This window comes from Montipora capricornis, chromosome 7 (assembly GCF_036669925.1).
Source record: "Montipora capricornis isolate CH-2021 chromosome 7, ASM3666992v2, whole genome shotgun sequence".
Taxonomy (NCBI): Eukaryota; Metazoa; Cnidaria; class Anthozoa; order Scleractinia; family Acroporidae; genus Montipora; species Montipora capricornis.
This window is the reverse complement of record NC_090889.1, coordinates 34995375-35018688: the sequence shown is the minus strand read 5'-3', so window position 1 is coordinate 35018688 and position 23314 is coordinate 34995375. Positions and strand designations below refer to the sequence as shown.

Sequence of the window (23314 nt, the reverse complement as noted above, 5' to 3'; positions counted from 1 at the left end):
ACAAACGTTTTAAACGATTTTTCAACAGATAACAGTTGATAGAAACCGTTTACCTCGTAAAAAATACTCTATTAGCTAATTATTATACAGAAATGACACTGTGCTTGGATTAAGCAAACAGGCATTAAACATCTTACTTAAATCGTGTTTTTGGACAAATGCCCTAATTTTTATAGTGCTCCAAACTGTTAACTTATCAGGCCCTTTTCATAAAGAGGTATACAGCTTTTGTGTGTTTGCTTTGATCTTTCTTTTCCAAGGGAGCAGTTGCCAATATAGCATCTCATAAAAAAAGTTAGTTTCAGTTCGGTGAGCTGCGGTGAACTTCATCTTGTGTTTCCTTGAACAAACTTCAATTTTCTCGCGTTCTTAAGCGACGTCAACCCGCAAAGCTATCCGTCCCGCAAAATAACAGAAGAAAAGTAAACATACTTTGATCCAAAATAATGCAGTTGACAAATTAAACCAGCAGGGTTTCGGAAGCAAATCGAAGAAAGCTTTTCCGGAATAAACACATCGAAGTCCTTGAATGTAGTCATTTTGCTGGCATGTTAAACAAATTTAACCCTTAAAGTCAACGTTTATGACGTTCTTTTGCGCAGTTGTGAGCGGTTTCGTAAGGATGGTATTTATCCGTGACGTGTTTTTTCCATCCTTGCAAAAATGCCGATCGTTCCACCAATAGCCGGCAATATACGTATGTTCACCGAAAGAGTGCTTATTCTAAGTCGAGGACAATGTTGGCTAAAAGCCAAAAACACGCATTGTTGCTTTAATACTGAAGAACAAGTCCAGAGATTGTTACTCCTTTGCTACAAGATTCATGCAAAACGCGAGCAAATTCGAAAAAAAGAGACATCTTTATGCAACTAAGGAACGTATTGCAACGTTGCCGATAGCATTCCCGGTTTATCGACTCGTGTAAGTTTGGCATCTCCTTCTTAAGTAAGGTTTAATTTTAAATCTTATCTCCAAAAAGCGATTTACTTCAAACGAATCGCTAAATCTCGCGAGGCCTTTAATAGACGGAGCAAATGAAAATGCTTGGGTTGCTAATCGGAAGCATTTTCAAGTGCATTGTATCACTTTAGCCTTCTTGCGAAATTTTGTCCAAATTCTTCACGAGTTTGGCCCTCGCCCTGCTGAAAATGTCAGTATATTGCGAAAGAACTTTGACGAGAAGTTTCGTTAACCTTTCAGTTTTGCTTTTTTGACGGGGCCATGAAGAAGTGCAGTTTGTTTGCATTCCGACAGCCTGCATGCACAGAGATGGCACGTTCGACTCGCATTGGACTGCACTTGTGAGTTTCAAATTCAGTGATGTTTTCAGTATTTTGTGTGAATCGGTCTCAAAGTTGCGGCTCCTGAACTCCAAGACAAATAGACAAATTTAATCGGCAGAAATTGGCATGGTTTTGGCTTTTGTATTCGCTAGTCTTGCAGGCAACTTGTTTGGGATCATCACTCTCAATTCTTTTCACGGTTATCATCCCCGGGGCCGTCGATTTTCTGTTTTAGTAAGTAAGCCATGGTTTATTAGGAATATGCGTAACGAATGTAAGCACTTACAATAAATGCAGTATAAGTAGTACATCGATTTTACGAAGAACGGAAGGACCAGGAAACTTACTAATAGTCCGTTGTGCAAGGAGTTTCAAACTGTTTTCCATATTGTAAGAATTCAAGCGAAGAAAAGACAAATTCCTTCTGGATCACTAATCTAGTGATATAGCTAAGCTGATTCAATTCAATTGTATTTTATTCATTAATTCTTCTATTTCAGTGACATTGCATGCTCCTATTTATGTTATAATTAATCTCTCTTTTGTTGTCTTCTTTTCCCTTTGAAATTGAGAATTATTATTTTTTTCATTTTCTGTAGTTCCCATTTGAATGTCTTGATTTTGTTATATACCAAATAGAATCTGCTCACTGCATAACAGAGCATGGAGGCCACAAATAGGCAAAATGTCTGTAAAGCCATCAAACATTGATTTCATTCAACTGATGTGAATCGGTTTTATGATCCTGGACAAGCGTTCAATTTCGTCATGTAGCTTTTATCTTTTACAACCTAACTTGCCAGGTAACTCGAGTCATTTTCACGGCTCAAAATGTTCTTATTCGGCTCAGTTTACTTACATATTCGAAGCACTTTCAAACGCGTACATAATGGTTAATTCTGCTGCCTTCAGTCGGGTCATGGCGACTGATAGTGCAAGACTCAGCTACAACAGCAGAAAGTTAACTTCTTTTACAGTCTTTGATCAGTGAACTTTGATGTAGCAACAGTCTTCTTTTAATTAAACATCAAGAAAGCCTATTTAGAAGGCCCGACACTCAGTTAGTAAGCGATTTAAAAGCAGTCTTACCTAAGGTTAAATTTTATAAACCTTTTCTGATGATCTAGAACTTTAAGTAGTAGCACAGAATCGTTGGAAAATCAAAATGAATTAGATTAGAAAGTAGCGGCTATGATCGTACAAACTCGTTTGAATTTTGTCGAAGTGATTTTGATTTTGATACTTGACCAGCTGCATGATTCAGCTATCAGCCCTTTCTCTATTAAGCTTTCAATGTAGTTTATATTTTGAATATATGGCAGCAATTCCGGTCGTGTAATTAAGAAAAATAAATGCACAGAAAGGTTCACGTACGTAAGAGGGGAATATTTTTTGAGTGTGGTTTGTTGTGGGGAAAAATATATCGAAGATTGTGCTGCGGCATTGCACAAATTGTTAGATCAGTCTTCGACTTTCGCTTTTCTTTCAAGTTGTAGATACGTACTTTTGTATGCTGAAGAAAATTGAGAGAACCAGCTCGTGGCTCTCGGCTGTACCTTCACCTCGTGATCTGGCCCCAGTTCAGTCAAAAGGTGGATAGCACTATCCACCAGATAAATCACTATCCGTTGGATAGCGCAATTGGTTTCGCCAATACTTGTCCACTGGATAGTGATTTATCCGGTGGATAGCGCTATCCATCGTTTGAACAACTGGTTATCATTTTCAATGCCTGAGAGAAACTTGTTTATGATGAAGTGATTGAGCAAACATTGCATTTCTCTTATTGCTCTGTTTGGAGATAGCAAGCCATAGTCCATTGCCTCTGTGCACGTTTCGTGTCTAATTGCTTTGAAATATTTTTCTTGTTGCGATAAGTATGGTCAAACGACAAAGGAACCTTTCCTTAGCACTGATCATATCAGCAATTATCAACGCACCGTTTCATTTGTTCAGTTCTACACTACTGTAACATCGTGCGATATAACAAGTGCTTCGTAAACATAAGACACTGAAACTCTCTACTCGGAGAAATATGTTGCAGCTTTATTAACGCTTGGTGACGTTGCTGGAAGGCTAACCATCAGCGTTCCCATTGACCACCGGTTATGCTTTCCTTTCTTTGAAAAACTGAGTTTAAATGAGATTGACTTTATTCAATTTTTTTCTTCGGGCACCCACCCATCATATGAGTTGTGAATTGGAATCGTTGCAGGTTACCTGGAGGGTGAAGGCAAAGATAATTACAATTATAATCCAGTAAGACCTTCTTACTTTGTAAATGAGTTCAAATCATCAGTATTGGTTGTTGAAAAACTTCTTTACTTTTTTGTAAGAACTTGGTTCATAATTCATAACTTTCAAGTGGATATTCGGTCGTCCATGCACATGTGCATCTTCAAAGTATTCGATTAGAATGCATTAATTTAACAAAAAAAAGAAAATTCAGAGCTATTATACACGAAAGGGTCCTCTCAAATGAGAGATTGACATTTTCTCTCTTCAGCTGTCGTAAATGGCCCCAACGTTTCGGACCTAAGTATCTCACGACCTACGGGAAGTACTCCACAAGATACCAAGTATAAAAACTTTGGAGCCATTCACCAACTGACGAGAGATTATCAGTCACTCTGTAGTCACTTTGTATTTTTTAAAACCATCGTGAATGTACATTTTATCATGAAAACGGTTTCCACACTATTTAAATAACTTAATTTTGTGTCCGCTTTTAGTAAAAGCATTCTTTACTTCGGCTATAGCCCTTTTTTTATCACGATGATCGACATAAAAATAATAATCATATCTCCAAGGCACTCTTATTTATAACCTTTCATTTCTCGCTCTCTTACTTAAATTGAAGTTTTGGGAATGGTTGAGTGTTTTTTTTCCTATCACAAGATGTTGTGATTAAGAGTTCATTCAGAGGCATCTTCGTTTTCTGGAGAAGAATATGCAATAGAGTGACTAAGCATCCGGCCCGTTTATGTGATTTTTTTAATTATAATTTGTCTCTCTCTTTTGAGAGGTTGCTCCATATCTGTTGATATACCAAAAGAGCATATATGTCAGCCGTTTTTAAGAGAACAGTCACACTTTTGAATTTCATTCGCAGACTCGACAGCAACAACCTCGGGCTGCACATTAAACGGCACCACTGGAAAGTACTACTCGGCTGCTTTCATTTGAATGGTCGAACTGTAGGATTTCCTTCACATACTCAGAAGTTAGAAGCCTTGTTAAGCATAATAAACAGCACCGCAGGAAAGTACTGTTAAGGAGCTTTGATTCATTGGAATGGTCACACTTTAGGATTTCATCCACAGACGCAAAAGTTACAACCACCTTGTTTAGCACAGTAAACAGCACCGCTGGAAATTACTGCCCAGTAGCTTTCATTTGAATGCTCACACGTTAGGATTTCACCCACAGACTCAAAAGTTAGAACCACCTTGCTCAGCACAATAAATAGCACCGCTGGAAAGTACTGCCCAGTAGCTTTCATTTGAATGCTCACACGTTAGGATTTCACCCACACACTCAAAAGTTAGAACCACCTTGTTCAGCACAATAAATAGCACCGCTGGAAAGTACTGCCCAGTGGCTTTCATTTGAATGTTCACACGTTAGGATTTCACCCACAGACTCAAAAGTTAGAACCACCTTGTTCAGCACAATAAATAGCACCGCTGGAAAGTACTGCTCGGTAGCTTTCATTTGAATGGTCACACTTTGCGATTTCATCCGCAGACTCAAAAGCTATAACCGAACAAACTCTACAACAAAATAAACAGCCCTACAGGAAAGAGCTGCTCAGTAGCTTTCATTTGAATGGTCACACTTGAGAATTTCACTCACGGACGCAAATTAAGTTCGAACCACCACATTGTTTAGTTCATGTGAATGGTCACACTGCCATTTTATCCACAGACTCAAAAGCTGTAACCGAACAAACTCTACAACAAAATAAACAGCACTACATTTAGAATCACATTTGCAGCATTAAGAATACATCAAAGGTGAATACTGAGTAATAGGCTTGATTTCCAGTGGTCACACTCCAGAGTTTGTGATAGAAACTTAAGCGAATTAACTGCTGACGCTATTTATTGTGAATGAGTCAAACTATGCAAAGGAATTCGGTTTACTGACGAAACTAAAGAAAATTTCTCTTTTTACTTTGCACAGATAGGGAATAACTGTAAACTATCCTGAACAAACTGCTCTTTTTGGTTCCGTGAACCAGATCTTGTAGTTTTTGTCAAAGTAATTTGTTTTCAAAGCTTAGAGCTAGGGTTCGGGCCTCGTAGCTTGGCCACTAAACAAATTGTCTTAAAAGCGCCGACTCTTTTCGAAGACCCCATGGTTTTGATACTGTTGGTTCATTATGACTTCATTTCGTTCCACACTGAGTACATTAATGGACAAAGAATTAGGGTGCAGTTTGCTCTCAGGCAACTCCTTGTCGAAAAGGTTTGGGAAATGCGGTTGCCCTCAATGTCAACCGAGTAGTCTTCCTGGAGAATACTCCAAAATACGTCCGTTTCTTAAAAGGGTTCTTGATAGCGTGCAGAGTAATAACAAAAGCAAAGTATCGAATAAATTTGTCAACATTTGTTTCTTTTCGCATTTTTTACTTTCACTTCCTTTACAAGTCGTTTAATGTACAAAATTTTGTGTTCTGTATGCATTTTAAATGGAAGAGTGCACCGTCTTTCATTCTTCATGTCATTAAAGCCGAAGGCTTTCATCTCCAAAAATCTTCAGGTCATCTATGAGCCGGGATTTGCCAATATTTTACGAATAAAGGAGAAATTGCGTGCATTTAAAATTTTTAGGTCTTGTAGCAAAGAGAACTGTGTGTATTTTGGAAGAATTTTCCTTAGTTCTAGTCCGATGATCTGTTGTTGCCAGCCACAAAGAAATGGCACATAAAATAATGCTCTCACAAGTTGTGGTGCAGTATTCGCAATGCGACTGCAGTTATTCCAACTTGTTTCAAAGTATGGATTTTATTTAGGTATCCCAAATCGTTTCAAATTTTAAAGAATAAACTTTTGGGAAGTGAATGGTCTCAGTTTTACGTCGGCTTCTTTCTTTCACCTCTGATATTATTCGAAGTATACACAAAATGGCGTGGAGCAATTAACACTCATTAAAACATATGGGCAAAAAGAACTCTTCATTCAAAAAGAACGCTTCATTTAGAGACCCCTGACACCTTGTTATTACTTAGTTTTTTGATTACTTTTTAAATAAACGTTCCTAAAAATTAAAATACTTTGCAAAAGTGTCACTTTTACAAGCCAGTTCATTGTATGATAACTGGTTGCATTCCGACCTTCCGCCTCATGCAGTTGTCATTCGAGCTTGACAAAGAAGCTCTCACTCTAAATCTTAAGCTTTGGAAAAAAATTTTGCCTGAGATTAATAAGACCCCAGGCAACGTTGTATCGCGGCCAAATCTTTCGAAATTACGTAAAGATCATAGTATACTAAATATTTTCTCTTGTAATTTGGGTAGAAATGAGAACTTTTCAGTTTAATCTTCCTGTATTCTTTTGCCAATAGCTTCCTCTTTTTCCGTCTTCCCTTATTTCATAATAAAGGAAGATATTTTTATGGCAAACGTGACCAATTTGTCATTTCTCAGCTTCACGTTTTATTGCCCAAAGGCAAGTATTTTAAGACAGCACCTTTGCAACTCAGCAAAATGGCGCCTGATGAAGCAGCGGCTCAGTTTCACGGTCTGCTCAAGTTAGTAAAATTGTGAGAGCAAAAAGATCGAGTTCCTTTTCCATAAGAACCTAATACTTTCTTATACCTCTTAAATTACAACTACTACAATGAAAACAAATTTAACAAAACTTACTCAGTTGGGGAACACCAGGAGCTGTGCAAATATGATGGCAGAAAATTTCCCGTTAGCCCCTTGAAAATGATTACGTAACGAAGCTAGCTCAGCAAAGATCTACAAAAAGATTGTTGGAGTGTGCATTTTAGCATAACGTTTATATTGAGAGTAGCTGTAAGAACAAATTACAGCAGCTCAAGTGTGCCCAAATCGAAGCGAGATTATTTTCTTTATGATTCTGTATCTCCTTCGATGTGCAGGAGAGGTGAAGACATTTGTTCGTTTTTCTTTCCTACGTAAAGTCGTCCGACGTCGTCGTGTTCAAGACAGGTACCAATCATTTAGAATTGAGTGAAAAAGTTTGCAGTGCCAGGTTTTCATGATCGTGGATAATTTAAGGTCATGAAATAAACACCGACAGTCCAATTGAATACTCCAGTTTTGATGCAAGATAAAATTTCAGCCATGCATCAAGCTTTCGACGGAGATGATAAGATCGAATTTGGCCCGAAAAAGGAGATGGCACCTTTCTCTCGGTAACAATAAATGAATTCATGTTTTAAACGATCTTGAACAAGTTTACAGTTGATGCTAATGAAACAAGACTAAATGATGGGTTTTTGGCTTCATTCCATTGCCTGATTTTAGGGTTGCTTAGATAGTTTCCATTTTTAGTGATTTACATTTTTACTTCTGGTATGCAAATGTTTGAAGACATTTCTTTCTGTTCCACTTGGTGGAAATCGTCGCAGCAATAGCTCAAGCCTTTTCTCTCGTGTCGAACGTTTAATCTCGACTAAACCTTGCAGAACGGTGTCAAATCGTTTTCCATAAGAGTTCAATGCCAAAGCATGACTATTAGACATTCTTCTGCCCTTGGTTGAAAATCTTCATTCGATCGCCAGTTTTACTCGGACCTTTGCACTACAGCTAGGCTAACCGTTTCAGCTGCATAGAGCAACGAATTAAATCGATGAAAATTTGCAATAACTAATCTGATTTTCTTCGGGTTTATTCTGAGGTCAAGAAATGTTGCTTCTACGTCAATGGGGTGAATTTCAGCTCACTGAACTCGGAACTGCTATCCTCCCGTCAGAGACGTTGGAACTGAATCATTTTGAATGATCACTATTAAAACGAGCCTTATAAGCGGGGGAAACTAACTTACCTCGAACTGCGTTCTCCGCTGTATTCCTCGAATTAAGCGGAAATTTGCTTTGTTTGAGTGCGGAGGTCGTCCTAATTCAACGGCCTTTCAGCAACCTTGGGCTATCTCAAAGTGAGGCTGTAGACTATAAACTGAGAGCCCAGAACGAAAGTTTTCAGTGGCAACCACTTTGCCCAGTTCCAATCGGGTACTAACAAGGGATCGCAAAGATTGAGGAATATCGTGTTTGCTTTGTGTTCCGCATTTGTTGCTGTGCCACGCAAACGATAAAAATAAACGTCATCATGTGAGACACGTTCTTGCGCTCCCTCGATCGTAACATGTGCATCGTTGGAATATATACTTTGCAGCGACACTGCATTCTTCGTCAAAAGGACTTGGGAAGGCGACGTAAGTTCTATTCGATTCCAAGTTAGATGTCGTAAAAGTGGCGTTTTAAATTTTTTAAAGGAAAGGTCGTAGATGTTTCATGAAGTCTTGACAAATATTGAAAGGAAACTAAGGTCAAGGGCCGGATTAATAGAATGCGAGAAAAAATTTTCAGCACGGCGGTTTCGGTATTGCCATTCGCAACCATATGCATTCATTACATGCATAGCCAAAAATAACGAAGCACAACCTTGGCCAATATTAACTTGAAGCGTATTCCAAACCTGGAGTGGTGTACAGGATAAAATTTACCAGGGCTTTAAATGTTTGAATTGGGCTTGGTTATTGCGCCAAAATGAAACACTATTTCTCTTAAACGAAGCCGTACGTATGGCATGGATCTCTATGCCTCGGTTAAAACAGAACAAGATAAACCTAAGCTAATTCCGCGGGACATTATTGGATTAATTAACAAAAATTTTTATCTGTTGCAATTGCGTGTTATTCTTCGCTGATATTGCGCGAAGGTCCCCGGATGATGGATAAGAGTCCATTGTTGGCTTGTCTAATTAAGAAGATTTTGGTAGTTTACCCCACGTACAGGGAAGTAGTTCCTGGCAAAGTTAATGCGAACTGGCTTATCCCACTCAAGGATCCTTCAGTTTCCACCCTTGCTTTAATCTGAGCTCAAAGTTCCTCTCCTTTCATTCGACGGATTCGTGCAAGTCACAGAAATCCCGAAACATGGATTTTTGACGTAGATCATCCGAAGTCATCAAAAATTACTCTTACTGGGCTGAAGGGATCTTGTGTCAACATTTTGTTTTGGTTAGCGAACAGCAAAATGTCGAAAAAGGATTTTACAATTTTAGAAGCAGTAAGATTATTGTGGCAGGGGCGGCGGAGTACGTTTGAAAGTGGGGGAAGGGGGGAAGGGACTTAGGTTTTGGTATGGATGACAGAAGTGTGCCTCTTCGCGGTACCTGTGTGGGTGAGAATAAAGGGACCCGGTTTCTAATTCAGAAACATTTTCATAGTCAACAAGAAAATCGAGATTTTCGGAAACATAATTTTCGTCCTGCACTTTCTAGGGCAATCGCCTTTTCCTAGGCAATACCGCTGACATACGAGGTGGCACTTCACACCCCAAACCCATTCCACTCTCATAAACGCACAGCAGGTCGTGCTAAAACATCAAACTTTCCACAGTAAACTGTTTCAGGAAATTGCCTAGTGTAACAGATTGTAGACAGTTTTTTATGCAAGGGCCAGCTGAACAAAGTACAAGTGCCGGATCTTGGGAGATCTAACCAGCAAATAATATTTTGTTTCAAGTACAACAGAGGCTTGACTCTCCATTGATTCCGTTGTATAGTGTTTTCGCTCATGTGACCAGCAGCCATAAAAATGGAATTCTGAGAACATTGTTCACCTTTTTTCAAAACAACAAGAGTCGTAAACAAGGCCCTCATTGTTGAAAACGTATAAATTAGATTAAACGTTAATAGAACGAAAACAAGACCATGACTATGGTGCGGTCGTTAAACGGATTAAAGTTGTCTGTTCCTGTGCAACTTGTGTTCCAATTCCTCTCTCAGATGAGGACTACAAGCCAAAGGCACCGTCCGTTGACCTTCTCTCATGAAATTTGTTGTTGGACGCAAAGTAGAGCGCTGAGTTCCCGATGTTGTGGTCCGGCGAATGTTATGTCCAGCAACATATGTGGCCGACTTGGCAATGATGTCTCAAAAAGACATGGTGTTAAAGGCCACACAAGAAGAAATAGCCAGAAGTCAAGGACAGTTTTTCGAGTTCTGCAACATCGGGATGAAGACTTCTTTTTTTACTGACGACGGGTGAAACACACCAGGGAACCCAAGCAACTAAACCAGTCATTATTCTCGAATGATGTGACAAAACCTTGGCCTGGAAGGAAAACAAGGAAAGCGTTGCAGAGATACATTTTTTCCGATGATCATTCGAGGGTAATCGGAGAAACTCCGAGTATCTTTCGCAGGAGTCGAACCTATACGACCTTTCGATTTCTACTTCAGATGCTCTCCCATTATGGAGCTGGGCCATTAGACTAGGTTTGAATGACAATATGCCATTTTCGAGTTCATGTCTGCCTCCTCTTCAAAGCGAGTCTAAGTGCGAAGTTTTTCTTATAAAATTTAGTTTTCATTCATATGTAACGTAGAACTATTAGCCCATTTCCGAGTTGCTGTTTGCCTCTGGTTCAAAACGAGTCTTGGTGCTCAACCATTCAAATGATAATGAGTTTAATTTGCATGAAAATGCACCACTGATTTCCATGTCAATGGTTGTGCATCAGGGCTCGCTTTGAAACCAAGGGAAACAGCAACTCGGAAATAGGCTAACCATCACAGAAACTTCGCACTTAGACTCGCTTTGAAGAGGAGGCAGACATGAACTTGCCCTGCTATATTCAGTTCTAGGGGCTGGTATTGTCGTTAAGATGCATTATCGTACTTTTGTTAAGTGATCGGCTGCATGACGGGTTTAGTCTAGTTTAGTTTAGTTTAGTTTATAACAGAATTTCTTGATAAAACCTTGTGGAATTAGTTGAAATGGCAAGCTGAACGCTAGTGTTGCTATGGTATCCATTGTTGATAGAAAAGGAAAGCCAAATTTTGGTTCAATGTGACTATTTTGCTGCAGGATGAAAAGAGAAATTAAGTCTAACTGGTATGTAAAATATTTATCTCAATCGACGATCTCGTGACCTACAAAAACTAGGGCGGACCACCTCAAAAACGATTAGAGTTTCTTTTTGCCTCTGTCAAGAGCTGGCCACGGCAGAAAGTTTAACCTTCTTTTAAGGGTTGAAACTAAGTAGATCAAGACGAAGGCAGATATGTCAAGCCTAAAAAAGCTTTATTAATTATGTTCTTGCATGGCTTCGACCAATTAGTTGTTCCGAAAGTTCTAATTCAAGACGACAGCGCATTTTTGAATCTTTTAACACGCGTTTTGGGAGTTTTGAACCCATTTACGAAAATTAATTCTGTCATTCAACTCAGTAAAACTATTGCTTTTCTTTGGCCTTTCATTAGGCATTTCTAAAACGTCTAAGATCTCAATGTTAATTCCCCTTACTGACTGCCATACATTAGTTTTTGCGTCAGCAGTGAGAATTTGATGATACATCTAAACAAAAAAAAGTGATTAATTTCCTTACTTTCGTCACCAGCCTGAGGAGAAAATTTATATCAATCACTCTTGGGAATCAAAGGTTTACGAACCGGCGGCAAACGACGTCTCAAAAGTTTGGTGCATATTGTCAAACACAAAGAAAACAATTAGCAGATGTTCGGATATTTAGAAATTTAAACAGGAAGAAAAATAAACCATTAATAAACAGGACGTTGAAAAGGAAGAATCCGTTTATAGGCGCCCACACGACGACTGGACCGATTAATTTTTAATTTCCTTTAATTAATCAATCAACCGTCACTCAAACGTTTTAACCAAACTTCCTGGTTACGAGTACAGACCGCATCTATCGTATGCTTTGGTTTCCCACGTGAAGCTTGAGTTTCCGGAAGTTATTCATTCCGGAAGCTATTCAGTTATGCCGGCTCTTACTCAATTATTTAGAGAGATTTACCATTGCGTTTATCTCAAACGGCAAACTTGTCATAAAAGCATGATATATGTTCTGTTTTGTTTTGTTTTTTCAAGTTGCATTAATTGGAAACTCAGAAAAACCCAAGTTCCGGAGGGGGCATGAATCCACGACCCTCCTTGATCTATAACCACGGAGCTACTGGAGACTCTGTGGTAAGAAAGGGTAAAATGTGAGTCTTTGACTAGAACTGGATCACGCAGTTACAAAGTCAAATAACGACTGACAGCATAGCTCATAACAGCATCTCGCAGTCGCCTTAATTAAAGCACATCTGAGATGTGCCAACCGACCATCTAAGTGAGAAAATGTGAGAATTATATATGTTTTTTTAATTCCATCCATGGGATCTGAAACTCGGATTTTTTCAATTTTTTGAAATTGCAAAATAGATGCAATTTTAAAAAATTGAAAAATCCGAGTTCCAGATTCGATTTGGAACTCCGGTCTTTTCTGAGTTTCCGAGGGATGCAATTAAAAAACCAGCATATATTATGCTGAGATTTGCACACTTAGATAAAAGCATGAAACAGGAAAATTCTCTTTTTTTCACTTGCCTTTTTTTTTTGTAAAGTGATGCTAAATCATTCTTTAAACCCTTATAAAATAATTGGGATAGTACGCGCACTCTCATTGGTCTTTAAACCCGTCTATTCCCATGTTCGAAAACGTTCATTCTCCAGCCTAGTACCATTTGTAAAATAATAAGGATAGTACGCGCACTCTCATTGGTCAATAGCTGTGTTTAGATGAGAGTATGGAAACACGGCTGTGACATCAAACGGAGTTTGATTGGTTATGTGTCATCAGATGCGAGTTTTGATTGGCTGGTAGGAAATATGAGCGTGTATCAAGAAAATATTTTTCAATCAAGAGGTAAAAGAAACCACCATTTTCCTTCATCTTTGAGAAAAATTTTATAAAAGCAATAAAGGACTTTTTTCGCTGTTTCCATAGCCTCATCTAAACACTCGGGGCAGTTGGGAGAGTTCTCGACATTTATGCAAACCCTCGACTGCGTCTCGGGTTTGAATAACTGTCTCGGATTCTCCCAACTCCCCCTCGTGTTTAGATGAGGCTGTGGAAACAGGGAAAACGTCCCCTACTGCTTTAAGAGCTCTTTGTTGGTTAGTCATGAGAATCTGGTGTTATATCAAGATGACAACTCTTAAGCTGATAATGTTCTTCATTCTCAATACCTGTTTGACAGACATTTCATTGAAATTGGGAGGAGAATTTACATGCATGCTGATCACTTCTGAGTGTCAAAGGGTTTTAACTCGATCGCGAATACGCAAGCCTAACGTTTCACACTAAATACATTAAAATCGTGAGTGCGTTTAGCAATGGTGGAAGAACGCTTCGCCTATCAACAAACTTTCACATTTGACAATTACGTGTAAATACGTCAACTCAACAACCCCCGCCATGCAACGGTCTTCAACTTACAACCGTGCGAATTTTGCAAGGAGGCGTGACTGTCAAACAACTTCGCACACCCTGATTGGCGGATAATTTGTAAAGAACTTTGTTAGGGGGCCACGGTAAGGCTCGTCGCACTGTAGTAGACGAAAGATTGAAGTGATCCTCGCACAAATAAAAGCTGCAACCATTCTTCAAATAAAGGTTGCTAGTCTACTGCTGTTTTTTTCCTTAAACAACTATTCCTCAAATAAAAAAAAAGAAAAGAAAGCGGGGATCGGCATTCCTTCAATGGCGAAGGTGCTTGGTGAGGTCCAGTGATCCTCCCGTAGTTGGTAAACAGGATAGCTCTTGCTTGCCATACCTTGAATATATTCAAGGTTTAAGTTCTAAGAGAAGCTGGGGTGGATTTAAAAAAAGATCAGGTTTCCGCCATCGACCCCGCGATCTTGAAAACCACAAACGCGCAAAGTCTGGGGAGAACACACTGTTGACGCGATGTGTTGTTTTGCACAGGCAGCCCAAGGTCAGTACTTCGAAAATTTAGAGAAGTGATCTTCGCACTTATCCGGAAAATTTAAGCGATTGTCTCTTATAGGCAAGTGAACAATTCAGGCGGCCTTAAGGGGACCCGAACCCAGGACCTCTGGGATGCCTGTGCAATGCTGTACCAACCGAGCTATGAAGCCATTCAGTTAAGAGCAGCTCATAGTTTCTTTCGTCTGCAATAGGCCAGTTCAGGAGCCCATCCTGGAGCGTGCAACTTCCATACAGCGTCTGTGAAACGGCGTTTTCACAAGTAGGTTTATTTTTAGACTAGCCCTTCCCGCGAATTAGGTCAAAAAGCAAAGTCAGTTACGGTTCGGTGACCCTATGACGTCAGCTTAATTTCTTGTAATTGGTCATCGGGCTCCTGTGGGAGTCTCATTAGCGGGAAATTCAATCTAAAAATAACCTTACTTGTGAAAACGCCGTTGCACAAGTATAGTTAAGTTGCACGCTCCCGGTGATGGGCTCCTGGCCAGTTTCGTATTCTAACGGTTGGACTGGATCTAGCATGAAATGGAGGCTAATGCGGGCAAATTAATTTGCATTTGAAAAGATTTGCCCGCATTAGCCTCCATTCCATGCTAGATCCAGTGCAGCCGTGAGAATTCGAAAATGGTCTATTAACCCGCACTTCAAAGGTACATTTCTTTCATTCATCGAGTCCTTTCACGGGAACACATGAGCCCAACAAATTGACCTGCTCCCAACTGAGTGGCTTCATAGCTCAGTTAGTTGAGCATTGCACCGGCCTTTATCCACTCCCTTTTAAGAGTGGCACTTCTACATATTACTTTTTTTTAACGCCAGATCGCCAGATAACTTCATTCGTCAACAAGGGCCAGGGGGGGGGGGGGGGGGGGGGTGAAACGGTGAACTGAAACGCTTTAAAACGAATGAATAGGATAAGACAGAAACCTTACCATTTGGCGAAGTCATTAAAAGTTGCACAGTACTTTAATCCAAGGTCTTGGCTATCTATCCACTGGTTTATTAAGTTTGGATGACTAGGGTCGACTTCCAACCACACAGAACTGAAACAGATGAGAACAGTTCAACGTCATCGATTCGCTAGGCAGTGTAAGACAAGCACATTGTTTTCGTAATTGGCAAGACCGCAAATCAAATGAAATATGGGTTTTCGCGAGACGGTAGGAGAAATACCTCTAAGGAGGCGAGTACGGAACCAAAGTTGCGTCCAAGAATCGCACCGGCCACATTTTGTAAGGAGAATGCTCTTACTACTGCTGCAACCATAGCCTGCGCACATGCTCTTTGATCGTGCTATGAATTCTTGCTATCGAATGGCGCGCGGTCAACCGCTGGGGGATTGGAGCGAGTAAGTCTTCTTTTCCCCGCTCGCTCCAATCCCCCAGCTGTTGACCGCGCGTCATTCGAGAGCAACAATTAAATGAACGGAGAACCTGTGTACAGGCTACTCCAACCCCGCTCCCTATGGGGTACAAAAGGAACTGCAGAACATTCTCAGGGTACAAAAAGGAAAAAGACAGATCTTCAGATGGTGCCCCATTGTCAGAAGGTCATGCAAAAAACTCCGACAAAAATAACTTTGCCTGCAGGGAGGTAATGTTTCCAATGAAAATTTGTCTCCTTTTTTTCAAAGGGAGCGTTTGCATTTGAAATAAATAAATTTTTGAATCGCTCATTTTTGTTTATAAATTCCATGGGCGCCGCCATCTTGAATAATGGTGACGTGTTTCAGTTGTCTTGTTGTTAGAGCGAGTTTCAATCGCGTGTCGTAAAACCAAAACCAAAGTAATTACTTTGGCCAATCAAAAAGGACGGAGACACTCCGGTAAACCAATCAAAACTCGAAGTAATTACACATAACCGACACAAAGCGCGGGAACATGTGCACGCGCGAGCCTCGATTGGTTTTGGTTTCACTTGTGATTGATTGAAAAAGTGGCGCGAGAACTTTGAACCAATCACAAAGTGAAGTAATCATAAACCAAAGCAATTCGCTAATTACTATCGACAATCAATTGAAAACCGCTCTGTACAAAAGCCTCGCAACAACAGGGCAATCTTAACACGTCACCACTATTCAAGATGGTGGCACCCATGGAATTTCAAAGTGGACATAAGCGATTTTAAAATTCTTTTTGTCTAATACAAATATATATTTTTTTGAAATTCCAAACAAGTTTGATTGCAAGCGTTCTTTTCTCCGTGGAGTTGAAAGTTAATCTTGAGACTGAATGGTGTAATGCCCAATTGCTGGTGAAAAATAAAGAAAGAGAATGAGAGATCTTCTGTTTTCGTTCACCAACATGGCGACAATGACGTAACGTGAAAACCCCCTATTAGGGAGCTTAATTGAGCTGCAGAGCAGCGGACGACAACCGCAAGTAAACTGTTTCCCTTTTTGACTTCTTGAAACCACCAACACGTTTGCATTGATAAGTATCTTTTTTTTTTCTATTAGGGACGATCAGCTTAAAAATCTGGCAGAGGCTACTGTTCTGGTGGCGAAAATGTTCACTTGAGGCTCATGAAGTTGTCTTACCCATTGGGCTTTAGAATCGCTGAAGAAACACGCAAGATTTCCTTGATAACATCGAGTCCATCGCATCCGCCATATAATGCTTCTGTATCTTCATATCTGGTTAACCAATAATAGTATAAAACGTATGAACAATAATGACAAAAAGGAGAACTATAGATGAGGCTCCAGTTTGAATTCAGTGGCAAGCACCTACTTCGATATTTCAGGCTGCAAATTGAGCATATCTTCTTCGAGAATATAAGGAGGGTTGCTAATGACAGCATCAAATTTTGTGGAACCAAGTACTGGTAAAACGAATCCTGCAAACGAACGCAAAATGATTCTAAGCAAAATCCGCAACATGCCTTGCTTCGAGGCGCTGCATGCACTGGGCACAGCCAAACGAGAATCACTCCAGCAGTAGTGTAGTAGCTCTCGTAACCTGCTATTGTTTGGTATTGTAAGCAGCTTTTTCAAAGCCATTGTTTCAATTTTTTAGTCTTTTGTTTTTGGCTAGGGTGGAGAGCCAATCACACTATACGTTACGATAGCTGCTACATGACTCCACTCCGGAGGTGCAGCAAGGAGCTCTTATTTGGCGCATGCAATCCAACAATGGAGAAGCCGACGGAATTTTGCGCTTAGAGATATAAAGGCAGGCAAGTTGGTTCAATACAACCAAAGAAACATGACGGACGTACAACACGATTGTATTTCCTTATAAAGCCATTGTTTAGCGACATTTGGAGCATATAACTGAAAACTACGCTTGTCTTCTCCTGTCCTGGCGGTTTGGACAATGACATATTCACGCCGCGGCCGATCAAGTTACGGCTCCCGGTGGAGCAAAAACAAACTTTCTGAGTAGGACGCTGTTTGGCAAACTTTTTCAGGCCAAAATATAAGGACTTGCGCAGTGTTGAGATCACCCGCCTTTCACCATACTCAACGTCATTGTTGGGTTGAGTTCGTTGGTTCTCTACTCTGCTCTGAGAGACTTTTCTTCGTGTACCCCGGTCTCTCTTCCCCCTCAAAATGGAACATTCACTACTTGCACAATCGCATAATACACCTCTATTACCCCCCAAAACGTTTGCATAACCATTGTTTGCAATTTCTCCTGGGACATGAAAATGTCCCAAGAGAAGTCGAAAACAATGCCTATGCAGATTTTTTGGGGGTAAAAGAGGTGTATTATGGAATTTGTGCAAGTAGTGAATTGGCTTCAAATTGCTTCACTGAATTAATCTCGTCATGAGATAAAACCGCGCATGTGATATATCACCTGATATCATAATCATCAACAAAGCAAACACGGTTGATCAAAGTGTCAATACGATTGCATTTCTATTCTCCGATGCAGACGGCTGACATGATGATAATGTTGATGACGACAATGATGGTGATGACGATGACAATGATGATGATCACGATAATGACAATGATGACGATGATGGTGACGACAATGATGATGAGGACGATGATGATGACGATGACAACGGTGATGACGATAATGACGGTGATGATGACGATGATGATGATGACGATGATGATGACGATAAAGATGATGATGAGGACGATGATGATGATGACGACGATGATGATCACGATAATGACAATAATGACGATGATGGTGACGACAATGATGATGACGACAACTATGATGATGACGACGACGATGACGACGGTGATGACGATGAAAATGATAACGATGACGATAATGACGACGATGATGACCGCGATGATGACGATGAAGATGACGATGATGAGGACAATGATGATGATAACGATGATGAGGACAATGATGACGATGATGATGACGACGATGATGACGACGATAACTACAACGATGATGATGATGACGATGACGTCGATGATGATGACGTTGACCTTGTTTCCTATAACATCGCTTTCCTATAGCAGTAACTTCATATTACTTACGAACATCCGTGTGGTAAAGTGACAACCGATCAGCGACACCAAATCTGCAATGAAATAAAACTAGGAAGTAACCATACACAAACACTTAAAAGACAAAAAAAAAACTCCTCACAATCATTGAAAAATGTTATCGCTCATGCGTTTGCTAACGAACTTGTAATTTACGGTAAGCACACACAAAGAAAAGGAACGCTGAGATTTGAGACTCCAAATCCGGCCTCTGGGATATGTGAACAACAGTTAATACTTTTAGATGAAAATAGGAAAGCAAGTCTGTTTCCGTGGATGTCCGCAAACTCATTCCCAATAAAATGTCAAGTAAGCACGCTCAATCACAAGAAATGGTGTTCAGCTTGAAGGGACTGTGTTACGCCCCTACTCGTTATGCACCTTAAAGGGAGAGTTTCATGTCTCTGCGCATGGGCAAACTGTCACGGCAGCCAATTCTCCATTGTTATAGAAACAATCGAAAGCACTCATGCAGGAATCGGAAGCAATGCCATAGAAGTGTAATTACTCATTGGAACTACTTTTGCAATCGTTTCCTTTGTGTTATGAACCTGCTGCATGCGAATAGATAACTCGTGGGTTATGACAACTTGAGCGAGGAATAAAATGTTCGACCAGGCCAATCTCGACCCCAGAGCTCTTCTCTTGACTGAGGGAGAGAAGAGCTCTGGGGAACCCTGAAACAAAGTGTCTTCTCATTGGTTTTCGTGAAGAACAATCAAAAGCGTCTCTAATTGGTGCATTCATGTTAGCACGAGGAGTGAGCAGGCGCCGTAAGGTTCAAATAGCCAATTTTTGGCTATAAGAACCCTACGGCGCATGTTCTCCTACATAGAGTTTCCCAGAGCCTTGGGTCGACCCGAGGCTCTGGTGACGAGAATGGTTCGACCCGTACAATAAATTCGATGGTCAAAACTAAACTTGATATTTTGTGTAAACGCGCGGTATCTACCACCAAATTTGAGCCTCAGTCATTCAGTGTATTTGCTTTAATAGTCTCTGTGATTAATTAAGTTAATTAACGAACATCATCTGGTTCAGTGAGAAACCGTAAAATGTACAACTCCTAGCACCAAAGCTTGCACACGCGCAAAACCGTGAAAATGTCTCTTCAACGTTACCACAGAAATTACTTTTAAACAACACAATTAAAGGTTCGTGACAAAAAATGTCCGTCAGGCATAAAGAATTAACGTTACAAACAACAGAGATAAACTTTGAAAAGCTGTTAGGCTTAGCAGTTTTCAAATATCCCAGTTTTAGTATAAATACACAGGGGATTATACAAAATCGCGCGCTCTCATTGGTTCGCTATCTCGCATTATCAGCCGATAATCACCTCGACGGACAAATTGGCTGCCAGTAGTCGTTTTGCCACTGTAAGTGAAGATGATTTCGCGTTGAAATGTTTTTTTTTTTCTCTTTTTTGAAATAATCACCTGTGTATTTATACTAAAACAATAATTCGCCTCAGGCTCAGTGATTATCGGCGAATATTCACCTCGACTTCGTCTCGGTGAATATTCACCGATAATCACTTCGACTTCGAAGAATAATTGTTAAGTAATCCATTTTAATCTTCTTGAATTCTGTCCATCCCTGCCTCCTTTTGCTCTTTTTTTCAAACTTTCCTTTAATGTTTTAGTAGTTATTCGTTTGACTTTCGCTTGATTTGGTTGTCAGTCACTGAATTTGGCGAAATTTGGCCACAAAAGACCCTTTCATTTAAGGCACTATTGCACAATGCTACTGTACCCTGACCATGGATTCATAGAATGTCATGCATGCTGCTGCCAAAGCTAGGGAAAACCTACTTCCGTATACAAAAAACATCTCTTAAAATCAAGAAATCCCCATTGTACCCCCACCCCCCCCCCCCAACTATTTCCCTCTGTCTCTTAACGTCTTCTTGGTAAATACTAACTTGCTCGCATTGTCTCTTGTAAGTTGATATGCGTCTTTGCTCTTGTCAATAGCAACACAGCTAGACTGAGGATAATAAACGAAAGCTGAGTGTTGTTCGGGCGATAATCCCGAGAAAAATATTTCAACTCCTTAAAACCTCCAGGTAATCGAGACAAAGATGCATCAACTTCACCGAAAAACCCAGACGTTTTTTATTACATTGCATCCCTGAATTTCAAGATTTCAAACGAACCAATGGGAGCGAGGTTTAAATTAACCAATCGAAATGTCTGTTCCAGTGCACACGCAAAAGCATATTTCACAAATAAAAATGTCCTGATTATAAAGTTGGCAACAGGAAATGAATTAAGTTTCAAGGGATTTCCAGAAAATCCAGGCTTCTGCAAATCGAGTTTCAAAACTTTGTCTGAAGTTCATCACTCTCCATTAAAAGACAGTGGTCATGGCCCTGAATATTTTGACAGAAAATGTGTTGTTGTTGTAATGCCACTTGAAATGCCTTGCAAAAAGCGCTTACCTGTGAAAATTCTGTAAGTATTGAAAGACAAATGGCTCCGCTTCCACAGCCGACCTCAAAGAATGAAAATTCATGCTTGTTGTTGTTCCAAAGGGAGTGATGCCGGGAGACTAGCTCAACCAATTCCTAGATTTAGAAATTCTCATATAAATCATTCAATTAATTTATCAATCAATCAGATACAGCAAGTCCACATCAGCAACCTGGTTCCCAGGGCCTCCATTGTTCTAATCGACAAAGAGACCCTGGGAACCAGGTTGCCACATCAGCTGAATAGCTGCTAAACTTCAACCTGTTCAAACAAATAAATAACAAACAAATATCTCATTACTGATGGTAGATAAACCAATCATTGACAAAATACCTCTGTCTCTGGTCTTGGAATAAACACAGGCGGCCTCATTTCTAAAGTGAGGTAACGAAAGTCCCATTCTCCAATAATATATTGTAGGGGAATCCTACAAAATCAAACAAAAGATTTTCTCCTATGTTCAACGAATGAAACTTTAAATGTTTATTAACTAAGCTACATTGTCAGGTTAATCAAAGTCATATTGAATCCTTTAACACCTTAGAGTTACTCTTACTGATTTTACTCTTCAATGGACGCCACTTCAGGGATGAATGGGTTAACAGCATCTAGGTCCACTCAAAAACTATGTCCCCTTTAACCCCTCCCTCCCTAAGAGTGATACTTGTAGATTGTACTCTGTCTAATGCCAAATGATTTTACTCTTCAATGGAGGCCACTTCAGGGATGAATGGTTAACAGCATCTAGGTCCACTCAAAAACTATGTCCCCTTTAACCCCTCCCTCCCTAAGAGTGATACTTATAGATTTTACTCTGTCTAATGCCAAATGATTTTACTCTTTAATGGAGGCCACTTCAGGGATGAATGGGTTAACAACATCTAGGTCCACTCAAAAACTATGTCCCCTTTAACCCCTCCCTCCCTAAGAGTGATACTTATAGATTTTACTCTGTCTAATGCCAAATGATTTTACTCTTCAATGGAGGCCACTTCAGGGATGAATGGGTTAACCGCATCTAGGTCCACTCAAAAACTATGTCCCCTTTAACCAGCTGAATTGGATTTTTTTCCAAGGCTAATGACCTCATTAGTTCTTCAGTCAAATACCTCTTTAATCTCTGCTGAAATAGTTTATTCAGTTTCTCTTCTTCTTCCTCAGCTATATCATATTTATTGGAAGCCTGGAATGAAAAGTAAATCAACTTTAAAGTGCTCAATTAATGATGGGAGCTAAATTGAGAGCAAGGCCAGTCCTACCAGTGATTGTGTACCCAAGCTGAAGTTATCGATGACATCCACTCCATCTCTAAAATATGCACCCCTTTTCATGTCCTCTTGGGCCAAACCGTAACCCTAATCTAGACCTTATCACCCCTCACCTCCTACTCTCACCCCTACCCTCACCCCCACCCCACCCCTCACCCCCTCACAGTAGTCCAATATTCAACCGACTAACCCAGCCGTAATCCAGCGATGATCATGGGTACGTACCCAAGACTTTTCCTTGCCAAGGACATGCTCTACAATGAATTTCACCGACAGATTCGCTTCTGGTACATTGTTTTCCTGTAGTCGTTGTATCCAGGAGTTTGTGACAAGTTTAAGGTTTTTTGAGCCAAAACGTCGAGCGCATGTAATGTGATTTTGAAACTTAGCCTTGAATCTAAATGTTTGTTCGAGTAGGAGTGTAGCTAGATGCGATCGCTGATTTCCTATGAGTTCAGAAAGCACTGTCCTAACCTGCATTGGTTCAAGGTTTTAAATGCAATTGTCAACGATATAGTCGATCTCAATCCCATTGACAGAAACCTCAAGATAATAAGATGTGAATCTACGTTCTAATTAAAGAAAATTGACCTCTTTGTAGGTTTTTTGGGGCTTTCAAATTTCAGTGGAATTTTGCGCAAAAAACCATTCTACACGGTCGCCATATTGGAATCTCACTAGTTCCCAGGCCTTACTGAACGCGGCGTTGCAGAAAATCTAAATCTTGCACAAAACACAACAGGAAAAAGTCATTGTCATTGGAAACGCGATCGAGGAATTTTGAAAATCCGCTGTTCATAACAAAGGAGCGTCATTTCAGACAAA

General features: G+C 40.1%; 2 protein-coding genes and 2 long non-coding RNA genes across 7 annotated transcripts in view; 3 read left to right on the top strand and 1 right to left on the bottom strand.

Moving 5' to 3' along the window:
- Positions 1–280: 280 nt before the first annotated feature.
- On the top strand, positions 281–3727 carry LOC138057045 (uncharacterized). The gene is made up of 2 exons (XR_011133588.1): positions 281–921; positions 1201–3727. It is a non-coding gene; the product is annotated as an uncharacterized lncRNA (long non-coding RNA).
- On the bottom strand, positions 3306–23174 carry LOC138057042 (MTRF1L release factor glutamine methyltransferase-like). Of its 4 annotated transcripts, none has more exons than XM_068903045.1 (12): positions 22715–23174; positions 22331–22404; positions 21555–21648; positions 21191–21316; positions 20672–20736; positions 18739–18782; positions 17012–17117; positions 16819–16914; positions 15212–15322; positions 8303–10597; positions 7153–7251; positions 3306–3503 (listed from the first exon to the last, which is right to left on the bottom strand). In XM_068903045.1, exons 1-10 carry the CDS (start codon positions 22967–22969, stop codon positions 10567–10569), a joined length of 1002 nt encoding a protein of 333 aa, XP_068759146.1. In that variant the 5' UTR covers positions 22970–23174; the 3' UTR covers positions 3306–3503; positions 7153–7251; positions 8303–10566. The 4 variants fall into 4 exon arrangements, with proteins under 4 accessions (XP_068759146.1, XP_068759149.1, XP_068759147.1 ...); XM_068903048.1 differs by having other exon boundaries at positions 22964–23147; XM_068903046.1 differs by lacking the exon at positions 7153–7251.
- Positions 8595–12068, top strand: LOC138057046 (uncharacterized). Its single transcript, XR_011133589.1, has 2 exons — positions 8595–8692; positions 10270–12068. It is a non-coding gene; the product is annotated as an uncharacterized lncRNA (long non-coding RNA).
- A 31-nt stretch (positions 23175–23205) lies between the features above and the next one.
- The window catches only part of LOC138057041 (uncharacterized), an 11262-nt gene continuing 11153 nt past the window's right edge, over positions 23206–23314 (top strand). The window contains exon 1 of the mRNA XM_068903044.1: positions 23206–23314. This exon is cut by the window's right edge and continues 145 nt beyond it. The gene's annotated coding sequence lies outside the window, so the exon portion shown is untranslated.